The sequence below is a fragment of the Barbus barbus genome (assembly GCF_936440315.1).
Source record: "Barbus barbus genome assembly, chromosome: 2".
In the NCBI taxonomy this organism is placed as follows: domain Eukaryota; kingdom Metazoa; phylum Chordata; class Actinopteri; order Cypriniformes; family Cyprinidae; genus Barbus; species Barbus barbus.
In genome coordinates this window covers 23776492-23791116 of record NC_136730.1, presented here as the reverse complement: position 1 = coordinate 23791116, position 14625 = coordinate 23776492, and the positions used below count along the sequence as shown (strand labels likewise).

The 14625-nt window shown below is 37.9% G+C and overlaps 1 protein-coding gene across 1 annotated transcript; it reads right to left on the bottom strand.

Annotated features, from left to right (window-relative positions):
• Positions 1-8088: 8088 nt before the first annotated feature.
• tnni2b.2 (troponin I type 2b (skeletal, fast), tandem duplicate 2) lies at positions 8089-9219 on the bottom strand (the record flags this gene model as incomplete). The annotated part of the gene is made up of 5 exons (XM_079430321.1): positions 8089-8178; positions 8563-8739; positions 8818-8907; positions 8984-9112; positions 9190-9219. 5 exons carry the CDS (start codon positions 9217-9219, stop codon positions 8089-8091), a joined length of 516 nt encoding a protein of 171 aa, XP_079286447.1.
• Positions 9220-14625: the final 5406 nt, after the last annotated feature.

Genomic DNA, 14625 nt, shown 5'->3' with positions numbered 1-14625 from the left:
AGTGTTTCATTAATGTTTCATTCTTTGTGTATTAAACATATTCAAAAAAAGAGGCAGCAGACAGGTGTCAGTCCTTGTCTTGTGGTTCCCCTCCTCTCGTGCCCATATTTGGCCTTCCTGTTCCTGTCCTCGTTTGTCATCATTGTTTAATTAGTCCCTAGCCCTGTGTTTGATTAGTCCACACCTGTTCCTCGTTAATTTCCCAGTGTTCTTAAACCCTGTGTTTCCCTGCCTCTGTGTCCAGTCTGACCGTCAAACCCTTGTCTATAGTTGCTGGCGTCACGTTTCCTGTGAGTTCTAAGTTTGCCTTATTAAAGCCTGTGTTCAAGAGAAGTTGCTCGCCTCTGCCCTTCCCTGCTCCCAGAGGGAGCGTGACAACAGGTGCAAGCCAGATTTTGAAAACTTGAACTGTTGGACCACTTGTTATAATGACATCAGACTTCTGTAAGTAATGTTATTTTTAAAGGTTGTAATGCTTTTGTCCATTTTGCCCAATTTTTTATTTATTTTTGTCATTGATTGTGTTAAACTGTCAAATAAAATAACTGACTCAACTGTTAGAAGGTTGTCATTAAATGTTTGAAAAGGTTGTCCCTTGGCTCTTAATAGCTATGCTTGGGAACACATGATGTTGGCATTGGTCTGCACAAGACAATTCAGAGCAATTTGGGCATTTTTCCATATAATGGCAGCGATGAAAGGTAACAAAACTATACCCATGGGAGGGAGGCTGATTTTTCTGTTTCTGCACACTCGCACAGAACAGGTGGGTCCAATTTGAACAAATATTGTATTCGACATTTGTTCAGTCACATTTGGATGCAAATTTTAACTAATGTCCCAGATCTGGTCTCTCTGTGGACCGTTATGCTTTCTTGAAAACCAGTTGTAGAATGTCACTTTGATTGTCGCTTGTTTGAAGCTTGTCAAAACTCACAAACGCAGTGTACAAGTCAGTTTCTGTAGAGATGCCTCTGTCAAACAGATCATATAAACTTGATGATTTTAACATGTTGACCTTTTGTAATTGTATACTTCAGTTTGAGTATCACTGGGTTTCTACAAATAATTTTAATGTAGTAATGAAGTATGTTATGATTTTACAATCATGAATATCTATTTTTCTTACTCTCTTATGGAGCATTGTTTTATTTCCATTAAAATTGGTGTTTTTCCTCTCACAGCCACATGAGGGCGACAGACATCGTTTGGCATCTGGCCAATATGACATTTGAAAGATTTTGTTATTAATTTTAAATGATGATTTTTTCCTTTATTTAGTTTGTGTTTTGTACAGTTTTATTTTGTTTGTTGTCTGTTCAAGTGTTGTGGATATTCTGTGTTTTGTATGTTCTTGTTTTCAGGAATTGTCAAAAAGACATTTGACAGATGTGTCGGATTTTCTTAAGTAACTTATATTTTGGTTATGAAAACTCAGGAAATTATTACTGTTACATGTTCTAATACTAAACAAATAGTGTAAGACATCAGCAGCACCTTTGCCATTCCATCAGGTAAAGATGTCTATTGTACTTTGTTTTTCTATCACTTTTGTAATAAGACTTTTCTCACTCTTACATTGTGGAAGAAGAAAAGGCTGACTGCTACAGCCACAAAAATCCTATTTTGATGAGGGACCTGAGCAACACAGCAAATAGAAAATGGCCTATACATTTTTTTTTTTTTTTTTCTTGCCATAAAAATTTGCGTGGCCATTTGCAATTTCTATGGGTCTAGCTTCTAGACTCATCTGCATCCAGCTATTTTTAGCTGTACAAAACAGTTCGTTTTGCTGCTTGATATTGTAAATGGGTGTGTCTTATATTATTTGAATGCATTATCTTAATTATTAACACACTGGTTTGTAGTGCAAACAGTTTTACCATTTACTGCACGTTGTTATTCTCCTCGTTATTTACTGTAGCGGCTAATGAACCGGAAGTCTGTCTCACCCATAGACTTACTTCCGCGTTGAAGAAAAAGGTGGATAAAATAACTTAAGATGACCTGTATCAGGTAACAGACTTTGGGAGTTGCGCTTGAACAGATGGTCCTTCAGCATCTCTCACTGAATGCAGAAATATGTAGTCTACAAATGCAGTGTGGTTGAAAACAGTTATGGCAACTGAATTTTGGTAAAGTGAACAAATCTCAAAATGTATTGGGACCCTGTGTACTCAAGCAGTTTTCTGATATTTTTTTGATAAAGGACATTTGATAAATGAAGCTTTAAAGGGGTCATATGATGCTTTTTTAAATCATTATTTTGTGTATTTGGTGTAACAGAATATGTTGACATGTTTTGTTCAAAAAACACATTATTTTTCAAATACTGTACATTATTGTAGGTCCTCTGCCCCGCCTCTCACAAACACTTAGTTTTCTACAAAGTCCCTCCTTCCGACAAACACAGTCTGCTCTGATTGGCCAACTGGCTCAGTGCATTGTGATTGGCCGAACACCACAAGCCCTAGTCGGAAATGTAACGCCCCTTTCCATAACCGCCAGCTTCAGCTTTCAAAATAAAACTAAAGACAGTTATAATGTCCTTAGTTTTACCATCAGTTCAAGCCCCAGAGGAGAACAGAGTCGCATAACAGACACAGTGATGAAGCTCGTATGTGTTTGCACCATAGACTGTAAAAAAAGATGGACGACGCGTCTCCGCTTCCTTCCACTATAGAAAAGTGAAGCCAAAACCTCTCAGTATGGCCGCTGCCATCGTGAGTAAATTACATTGTTTGGAGCCAGAGTCTGTGCAGTAGAGATTCCTTTGGAGCCAGAGTCTGCGCAGGTGAAGCCAGAGTCTGCGTAGTAGAGATTCCTTTGGCGCCAGAGTCGGCGCAGTAGAGATTCCTTTGGAGCCAGAGTCTGTGCAGGTGAAGCCAGAGTCTGCGTAGTAGAGATTCCTTTGGCGCCACAGTCTGCGCAGGTGAAGCCAGAGTCTGCGTAGTAGAGATTCCTTTGGCGCCAGAGTCGGCGCAGTAGAGATTCCTTTGGAGCCAGAGTCTGCGCAGGTGAAGCCAGAGTCTGCGTAGTAGAGATTCATTTGGAGCCAGAGTCTGCGCAGGTGAAGCCAGAGTCTGCGTAGTAGAGATTCCTTTGGCGCCAGAGTCTGCGCAGTAGAGATTCCTTTGGAGCCAGAGTCTGCGCAGGTGAAGCCAGAGTCTGCGTAGTAGAGATTCATTTGGAGCCAGAGTCTGTGCAGGTGAAGCCAGAGTCTGCGTAGTAGAGATTCCTTTGGCGCCAGAGTCTGCGCAGTAGAGATTCCTTTGGAGCCAGAGTCTGCGCAGGTGAAGCCAGAGTCTGCGTAGTAGAGATTCCTTTGGCGCCAGAGTCTGCGCAGTAGAGATTCGTTTGGAGCAGAGTCTGCGCAGTAGAGATTCGTTTGGAGCAGAGTCTGCGCAGTAGAGTCGTGAGGTGCAGCCGCGGAATCAAACTCCCGCCAAAACTCCCTCAGACCTAATCAACCATAATGACACGCCCCGTTTTTATAGCATCAAATTACTAGGTAAAGTCAAACTAGCCACAAAAACGAACAATTGAACATATCAGTGAGATAACAGCTACCTTAAATGACCAAAATCATATTTTGGAAAATTGTATTGGAAGTGTAATTAATTTTTTTGTTATGACTCTAGTCCCATTCGTTTACATGGAGAGGGCGAGGTTTATGACCTGTACTGCAGCCAGCCACCAGGGGGCGATCAAAGAGCCCGCAGCTTCACTTTGCAGTACCAGACGAGTGAGACACACCAGGTTTGCACACAAGCCGTGATTAAGATAGCTGACTCCACTTTGATGTGACCCTGTCTCTCTCTCTCTCTCTCTCTTTGGCTTGTGCTGTTCTGTTGTAAGTAATCTTAATGATTCCTAATTGCATCTACTTTCGGAAGACCAAATAAAGTGCTTTTGCTATCGCCTAGAAACACACAGTGTCTCCCTGTCATGGCTGCATCAACACTATTGTGGTTACTGAAGCCACGCCTTCTTTCTTTGCGTGAACATTTGGGCGGTGTTACGTAAATATTTCCACATTATGACATAGACATGTGGGGGCGTGTTTGAACAAGCCCTTTTAGGGGGGCGTGGCAGAGTCTTAACTTTGATAAAGAATATCTCTTTGGTTTTGAGACTTTAGTCTTTGCAACTTCAGGGATCTTATCTATTCATAATCAGCTTGTAACACTCCAAAGAGAAAGGAAAACTTGAAATCGCATTATATGACCCCTTTAATATTATTGTTATCATAGCCCAGAGCTGTTACTAGGCCTTTTTAGAGACTGTATGGGTTGGAGGACTTGTTGCCTTTTTAGGAGGGCTTCAGTCTCCGTAGCTGCATTAAATAAAGTCAGCACTACTTCTGCAGTGCAGAAATGAATTTTATGCTAAATGCTAACCCACACAATATGCTGTTCAGGGGGCACAGAAACCATAGCAGTGCCCCTGGTCAGGGAGCCTAAACTAGCCAAGTTACCAGAACAAAAACACGTGTGTGTGTGTGTGTGTGTGTGTGTGTGTGTGTGTGGTTCAGGTATACCAGGTTATGGGGACAAAATGTCCCCAACAAAGATGGCAATATCAAAAATCATACAGATTTATATTTTTTTGTAAATCTAAAATAGCAGAAAGTTGATGGGTAGAGTTAGGGTAAGAGGTTAGAAAATACAGTATAAAAAATCATTACATCTGTGGAACATCCCCATAACACATGGAAATGTAGTGTATATGTTTGTGTGCGTGTGTGTTTGTATCTTGCTTGTACAGGTAAAGAAGAAATTGTGTAGTCTCGTGCAGTTTCACAAGTGAAGTTACCCATCTATCAATTCAATACACTGGAGCAGTAGTGTTAGTATATGACCCTACTCTGATAAAGACAAAATATTAAATATATATTTTTATCAAACCCTCATTGGGGGCTGAGTTGCGCTGCAATTGAAATCCTAAAATTAATAATATTAATAATGTATTAATAATATAAAACCTGTTTATTTCACAATAATACAGCAGTGAAGACTTATTGCATTTGAAGCTGAACTGTCTTTGTACTGTATATGTACACATAGTTATTTAGTGACATGTCATCTATATTTATAGATTTATGAAGTGACAAACACTTGAGTGTTGAGCTTCAGGCATCCCCCATCAAGAGACGTTTCTGCTTCAGTTTAATTATAGTTAGTTAGTAACCTTTATTTAACCAGGATAAAGACAATACCTGTTCAAGAAGGCAAAAAACACATAATTAATATATTAGCAAAGAATGTGTTTGTGTTTTTTATAGAAATGATGGATGACAAATAATTTGGTAAGAATGTCACGCATGGCACAAAGGGACCCAGAGGCAAAGGCAAGTCAAACAGAGAATTTATTGTCCACAAAACGAACTCAGGCAGTCTGTTGTTCGCTAGCCGCCTCAGACATACGCAGAACTGGAAAATCATACAGGAGCATAAACTGGAACATAGAAACAGTGGCGCCTCCAGGATGTTTTTATAGGGTTCCCGAAAGGGGCCAGTATAAAATGTTAGGGTGGCACAATGTAAAAAAAGTGTTGCATGCCTAAATCAAATGGCATACAATCATTTTTGGTGTTTCCATTTATTCTGGGAGCATATAAAGTTATAGGCTTCAAAACATCAGTAGGCTATTACTGTTTTCTGTATAGAGCAAAATAGAAAAAAGTCGCTGTGCAATTCAACTGCAAGTGCCCTCATGTTTATTTGGAGTTCATTTCAAATGAGAGTAAAAATAAACAAGAAGCATAGATGTTTAACCCGTCACTTCATCAAAACAATTGGTACACTGTGGCAGTAAATGAAGCCCTAAATATTCTCAGAATTTACAGACCTTCTGCTGAAGAAGGTGGATGTGTCAACTGCCTTCCTCTTCATTTCGATTATTTATCATAAACCCTACATTTGTGTGGAAATATGCTGTCAGTGATTAATTTACATATTTTCTGTTTCTGTTGTCAGACATAAATTAATAAAATAGTACTCGTCTGTCTGGGTAACAAAAACTGTTCTACATAGCCTATGTGACTTTAAGAGCCAAAGACCCAAATCTGCCATAATTTACAGATCAACTGGTGGAGTAACAGGGCTCTATGCTTACTTTTAAAAGCACGGTTAAAAATTTAGGAGCACCTTCTAATCAATAATTAAAAATTCTGATAAAAAAAGAATTAACCTTCCCATTACGAGGTGATATTTGACTCCTTAAAGTGATTTACAGGGAATTTTGTTTTTACCTTTGTAATGGCATTTTTCTAACTTTATTAAAAGTATATCATATTTTATTTATCAATTAAATAAAATAAATTTGTGTTTCGCAGACGTACTTGGTGATTTGAATCCCGTCCGAATCTGCCATGTCTGTTTTTGTCAGACGACCTCTGTAATAATTGCAGAGCAAATTACCTACTGCTTTTCAGCAAACTCAGTGATCCTCTGAGAAACTAATCCCGTCCGAATGCGATGTCTGTAATTGCCGGTGATTTTTCTTTCTTTTTTTTTCACAACGCGTTTCCTTGTGTGTTTTGGCCAACGTGAATTACCGTAGACGCTCTTACCGCGCTCATGTTTGATATATTTGCATACCGCCAAAGACAAAAAAATAAATAAATAAAATAAAATAAAATAATGAGCCAGAACAGGTAAACTGTTCAGACTGGCTATTAAATCAGCGTCAGGTAAAATTATCAGCGTTCATTTCTGCACTCAATTACATAATGTTTTAATTACATATGTACCTTTATGAAAATTAAACACGGATTTACTACAAATAAATAACTAAAGTAAAAGTAAAGTAACCACACATTAACATGGTTTTGCTATACTAGCCATTTAGCTTCACCACAGTATTTGTGTGATTATGGTAATCAATCCGAAAGACTGCACGCATACAGAGCGCGTGGTCTCTGAAACGCCCAGGTGTCCAAAACAGACCCTCCCACCTCTGTAACAAACACGGAGGTGTATGTTAGTCCCGTCCGAACTGGTTCATGACAATCGCAGACGTCAGGTGATCAGAATCGAAACTCATACGTAGTTTAGAAAACTAGTCCCGTCCGAATAGGGCTGTCTAGAAACACAAAGAGAGAAACAGAGGAACAAATCAGCGTCAAAAGGAAACAGGTGCCGTCCCAGCTGGGTCTAGGAGGCAGAGCAAGAAATAGAAAGGAAAAGAAAACTGGAATCAAACCCGGCTCATGACAAAGAAGCCATATATTGATTTATAGGTGGTTGTTTAGCCTGAGAACAGTAGTTTGAGAGCCACACGCTATATAAGTAATGGCCCTCACAAGTTAAACTAAACAAGTACACGCACACATTTGTTCAAGTCACTTACCCACTGGGCCTCTCCGTCACATCTCAGAGGCTGCTCTTCTGTTCTTCATTATGGGGTAATCAGAATCCTGTAACCATTTCACACAATAGCACTGCTTAGATTCATGATATAATCATAACACATCCTTAATTTCATCCACTGATTTCCCCTTATTAACAAAAAATACAGACAGAGAAGTAAGTTCACATTTGCTTGTCATACAGGGAAGGAAAAATGGGAAGAGCTTAAGTCAAGCAGCAGAACACCCTTCATCTCTGCTTGCTCAGCCTGGTCTCATTCAGCAATAAGCACCATGACTGATGATATTAGTTCAGTTATAATGTAAAAATGACTGCTGAGAAATGTAAAATTTAATGCTGCATAAGTCAAATCTTTTAGTGAGTGAAGATAAAGAGAAAAGATAAATGACATGAGGATGACTGTTTTTGCTAGTAGGGTAAGATAAAAAGGACATGAGAGAAATGGGGAATGATGAGAGGAATCAAAGGAGTTGGGAATATGAGGAATGATCAGGTCAGATGGCGGAGTTTCTTTTACTACTTTTATTTGTTAAGGTGAGTTAATGGATCATCACTCATGTAGTATATAACATTCTGAGTATTATGATTAGCTTAGTTACTGTTGGTTTGTTTGATATGTTGTTTGGATGTAAAAGAACTTTTGACAGCAAAGTTTGCAACAGCGACAACAGAAAGTCCATCAGAAATCAACTCCAAAAGTAAAACGGCTGCCTGTTTAAGCCTCAGATTCAAACATCTTCTTCCTGCCGCCCATGCCAGCCTTATCCTCGATGTTCTTACGCCAGTCTCCCACTGCATCCTTGTCCTAAAATAATTCACAAAAGAATTTCATGATGAAAAATAATAATTACTTTGTCAAGTATGGGTTTCTTTAATGCCGTAGTGTGTGCTCACCCAACGCTATCTCACGGCAATTCGTACGTATTTTACGAGGTGGCTAATTCGTACGAATTCGTACGACCTCACTCGTACGATTTAGTACGATTTGTCTAAACCCCAGTGACGGTTAGGTTTAGGGGCGGGGTTAGGTGTAGGTCATTCGTACAAATTCATACGAATTGGCAACTCGTAAAATACGTACGATTAAGCAAAAATCGTATGAATTTGTACGAGTGAGGTCGTACGAATTCGTACGAATTAGCCACCTCGTAAAATATGTACGAATTGCCGTGAGATCGGGCTGGCTCACCTCCTCCTTGACCTCTTTCTTGACCTGTTTGAGGTTGGCTCTCAGGTCCAGAGACACCTTGTGTTTGGAGCCCAGTAGAGCTTGCAGCATGGCGTCAGCAGACATGCGTACTTTCTTAAGAGCAAGTTTCTTGAATTTACCTTTCAGGTCCTGAACCTTTATCTTCAGATCCTCAATCTAAAAAAACACAGTGTTATTTGCTGAAAGTCAAGCCAGGATAAACAAGTGAGAGAACAGAATCCATCCATTTAAAACCTCTTTTTCGCTCTTGGCCACTTTAACAGACAGGTCATATCTCTCCTCGTCCACAGCATCAATCTTCTGATGAAGCTCTTTGCACAGATCCTGACCACAGTGGAGAAAACATTTAATAACAGAGTAAAATACTGCCACAATAATAAAAGATTTCATGCTTGTGTACCTGTAATTCCTGAACTGAGCCGGGTAGAGATAAAGGAGGACATTTCTCCTCCATATAGCGAGCTCTTTCCTCCTCTAACTGCTTCTCCTCAGCCGTCAGCAGATCCTTGGCTATACCCAGTATCAGACTCTAGAACAAACAATGAGGAAATGATAGATGCAACATAACACACATCTCTAGAGTAAACAAACCATGCTCATGTTTACCTTGAGATGGTGCCGACGGCTTGAGGTCATCTTTTCTGTTAGGATTTTAAGAGAGAAATAACATATTTCTACACTTTAGCACTGTATGTGTTAGTGCTTGACTTGTGAGATTTCCTGTTGAAGATGTGTTTACAGACTTACTCAGACATGATGGCAGGCTTCTTGTGCTCTTCTGTTCGGAAATATAGAAAACAGGGTGAGACTGTCCTGAAGAGTATTTGTCCAAGCATTGTTTGATGGTCAACACATCGAGCAAATGATGAACCATGTTTTACATGTTGTCTTTCGGTGAGGGTCAACTTCTCTCTAGCTCGTATGTAATAACTTAGACTTATGCCTTAATGATATCCTGGACAAGCTGGTTTGCAGTCAAGTAGAAACATTTGATCTCAAAACATTCAATTCTGCAGTGCAGTCTCTCTAAGCTCTTCTCTGCTGCGTTCATCACATACACTCGTTATTCAGTTACAGCCACTGAGTACTACTATCAACAGTCATCACTTTTAACACTGTAAACTACAGCTATAAACAAGTCACACTCAATTAACACTCTCATTCTTTACATAAAGAACTTCCCAACAATCACATGCAAGAAGTGGCTGTTTTGTCGGTTAATGAAGCAATTCACTTCTGTATTCACTCATGTATAAATCATTTACACCAAAAACTGACTGACAAAAAAGGAATATGTGTTGCCCATGTAATGCAGACAGCTGCTGTACATAAACTGATGTTACCTTGATCCGTATGGGATGAATTTACAATATTAACATGATGCCCATAGTAATGTTAAACAACTCATGTATATCATTATTACAGCTATATAGATAACAATGTGAACGTACTAATGTTTTTGGTGTAAAATATTTTAGATAATAAAATTAAATGCGTGTGGAGTCAAATGGACTATGCTGCTATGTTTCACCCAGTACTATAATTTAGCGGCATGTAACATAAATGTGAGTGAAGCAGAAAGCTGATATCTGTGTGTAAAATTATCCAAAGTGTTGTATCAAGAGCAAAGGGCTAAAGACATTAATCAGAAACTGTATCAGGCAACAGATCAGTTCTAAAGAGGCTGCCTCGTTCTTCATCCTCTCTCTTAGGCTGTCTCTTTCAGTAACAGTTTTCAATATCCTCAAAGTAATACAATTTCTTTTTCTCAAAATTCTTAAAATTCATATGTACAGAATTTCTCAAGATCTACAACTGGAGCGTAACTGCAGTGATGAGTGGGGTGATGGATTGACTGAGGCCTCAGATTTCAGGGTTATTGAAATGTTAGCACATAGTGTTCCCTCAGCTCCTCTATGTTACCCGTACTATGTAATCTTGATAATATATGGACATTTTTCTGGATTTCCAACATTATCCTACATTTAAACATTTAAATATTTAATAATTTACAGTAAATTAAATACCCAAGGCTCATCCATAAACCATTAACATTATGCCCTTGAGCATGACACCTAACCCCAGGTTATTCACAAGTCAAGTGTCTGATCAAAGACTACACACTCTGCTTGAAACACAGCATGCAAGAGGATGCTTACAATTAAACATAGTCCTTTGCTTTGAATGACACTAACACACATCTCATAAAACACATCTATATAGTTATTGAAATATATATATATATATATATATATATATATATATATATATATATATATATCTTTGCCTGTAAAATGAAGATTTACTTTTATTAAAGTACCAAAGTTCAATAAGGAGAGGAGATTGTTCATATAATTTTTTTGTAAGAAATCTTCTACCGTTATGTGTGCGAGTTCCACTCTTTGTTGAACTGTCAAAGTTATGTAAAAAATGTATACAGTCATCTTAAAACACATCCAACAATTATACAGCATGTGTAACAGGTCAGAAACATCTCACCTTTAAGAAAATCTGGGTAACAGGACAGACCAGGAACTGCAGACAGCCTCTGTACTGAAAGAGAGCTTTGATAGCATTCTGTGATGGCTCAGCAAAACCCTTTAACTCTTTATGGAATAAGCATCCAGTGCAGACCAATGAGACTTCAAGCTGTTGAAAGCCAATATTACCCCTCCCAGCCTCACACATATAAATAACCCTTGCTTTCAAGATTGTTTTTCTTATTTTATTGCTTATTTACTTTACTCAGAATCCTAATGAGTTACTGCGCTCTGACAAGCATAAATCACTGTAGGAGACAAAACATTCAACCAAAAAGCAACATGAATAACTAAACACACATCTACTTTGACAAGCAACATGAATAACTGTCTGTTTTTGTGGGTCAGTATCATTTCGTTTTTTTGTATTTATTTAATTTTATTTTCAGAGCACACTAACAGAGTTTTGGTTATGGTCCTGCATGTTGTCCATTAAAATTATGATGTGACCAATTTTGAAGTACAAAAGTAATTGAACAGATTCAAATATTTAAGAAATCAGTGATAAACAGGCAGTTTTGTGCAATATAGATCTTCCATGTAAAAAACACCGGAACCACATTCCAAACATTAATAGCCAATTGTTTGGCACAACAGTTAAGTTTTGGAGTTCACAGAACAAAAGTATAATGTTCCTAAATATCTTAATTTGTCATGTACATGTTGTCTTGCAGGTCCATATGCTACTATTCTGCTGCTTCCATCTATAAGCAATATATTTTAAACAGCAATTGCAGAAAATTCACGACATGAGCCAAAAATATACTCGTCATCCTCAGGAGAAACTGTATCCATCCTGCCTGAGTGACCTTTCATTAAGTAGACAGTTTCCCTGGGCTAGAATCTTTGTGACCCAGCGGGCCTCTAATTCCAAGGGGGGATGAGGATGGTGTCAAAGCTGTCATCAGCATGTGTGTATGTGTGCATGTGGACATGTGTGCATGAGTGTGTGCGTGGTGGGGATGATGCTAGCTGTGTCTCTATGAATGATCCCAATTTGAGACCCCAATTGGTGCTACCAGTCCAACCCTGATAGAAACAATCCTGAAATAGTTAAGACATGACTTCAAACCAATTTTACCCATTAACGCTTCCACTTTAACTCCTTTAGCCCCAGCTATAGCGCTCAGAGAAACATATGCAGAGATATAAACTCGCTGGATAGTGTGAAGTAATTGCTTAGGTAATTTTTGGCCGTTGAGATACTGTAAATGAAAGTACCATCTTGATCAGAGCAAACATCCAATTCCTGAATAAATAAGAATAGTCGTGTTCTGTTTATTCCTTCAAAACAAGTCGTGTCATGGAAATGCTACAGTTCCTTTAATGCCTTCATCATATCAAGAAAACCATATTCCCAGCTGTATTAGAAATAATATTTAAATCTGTATTCGAGAACAGAGGCCAGCTGCATAAACTTACAAGTTTGCCGTCTAATTTGTTTCTTTAAGACTGGTCATAACATTTAAATCAGTTGTAGATTGGTCTAATTTGAATCTGAAAAGTGAAACAGATTACCCTTTTGCTAGCTGCTAGTATGTCTTAACATATGGGTTGTGTTAAAGCAACTGGCCCCCGGTTTGTTTCATCAGCTGTTCGATCAGAGTAATGACACGACCCTTCTCATTTGCAATGGTTGTATGCGTGAGCAACCAGATCCCCCAAACACACTGATTCTCATAAAAGAAGATGAGACAATCCATGCTATTTTTGAACATACTCTTTTTTTAGCTCAGTCCTGCTATACTAGGCAAGTTGACAGATACAACCACAAATGTTTCTCAGTGCCAAACCTTGCCATGAGGCATTTCAAATAATGTCACAATCCTAATCCTCAAAAAACAACTGTTGCAATATTTCAACATCTGTATAAATCCATTAAATGATACCTATAATGATAACTCTTTTTTTTTTTTTTTTTTTACTAAATATAAAACAGAATATTACCTCTCAACTGCCTCACAGGAAATGTGCATGCTGTTTATCAGTTTGCTAAATTCAAACAAGAAGTTCAGTGCTCCATTCTAACACTTTAGCAAAATGCATTAATTTTCCAAAAAAAGTATTTGACCTTAAAACTTTGGTCTTGATTTCCATCACATTTAGTGATTAAAAATAGTGCTGAGTAGATTACTTGCAAATCGTAGTCTGTTACTGGCTAAAGATTACATGTTGAACATTGTAGTTAGTAAAATAATCTATGTTACTCATTTTAGTTAATGAATTCTGACTACTTTTTAGATTACTATTAGATTTTTAGAACTTGTTTTAAACCTTGCTTTTTCCCCAAATTCAGAAGCATGGATCGCAAAATTATTTACATGGCCATTCTATATTTTGAATATTGTCAAAGCTATACGATACACATTTGGATTTTTGTAAAGGAAACATTAAAAGAGAAAAAAATAATAATTAGGGAGAATCAATACATTATGAATAATTTACTGCCATTTTTTAAATAATATGCAATCATGTAATCCATAAAAAGTAACTGTAATCTGATTATGAGCATTTTAAAATGTAATATAATCCAGTTGAGTGTTCTCAATTTTTGGAATCTGATTACGTAATCCAGATTACATGTAATCCATTACTACCCAGCACTGTCCCCAAATATATCAACCTAAATAAATGAGACCGTTTGAGACAAAGTATAGCTAGAGTATGTGGCAGTGAGCCCAGTGGTTGACGCTATATTATTCGCACTATTCACTGAGCCCAGTCAAATAAATTATTAATGAACTCCAAATGATTTTGACATAGCCTAATGAAACTTTAGAGAATGTCAGAGGGCTGCTCTCAGATACACATACTGATGTCTTCTAGTTTACAAGTGAGTGGGGTGAAGAAATATACCTGGATCATCAAACTTTACAGACTTTATGCATTCACATTTCAGCCTCCTGATTTGCTGAAGGTCAAATCATACAGTTTTGCTGGTCTAAGATTGTCTCTGAGTCTGGTCCAGCTGGACTGATGTTTTAGACGCCTTATGGGAACTTTTCCACTGGTCAGACTGGGACACCAGCTTGAATAAGGCTAGCAAACCTTTGGCTGGTTTAAGATGTTAGGATGAAAAAGGGATTGCATGTATATTGAAAATTTAGCAATATTGCAACATTTATTTTCTTAATCAAAATGAACCCAAAACAAAACTGTTCAGAAGAACAGAATTTTTAAAACAGTGCCCTCTTAAAAGCACTTTTAAAAAGGGAACAATATAAATAAAAAAGCCACAGTCTAATACAGTTTAAAATGTCATGACCAACTATTTTGGTTACATGACATTACAAATACAAACGTGTAAGCCATGAGTAAAACAGACAGAGAAAGCGACATTTATGAGTAAATGTGAACCTCTCTGTGAAAACAGAGAGCTAAAGTCATTTTTTTGTGATTTACTGTTTTCTGCATAAAATCATCCTTCATAAGGTAAAGAACATTCTGTGAAAGTGTAACCTTTATATCTTTAATATTGACTGTGTAAGGCCATGACAAAGAT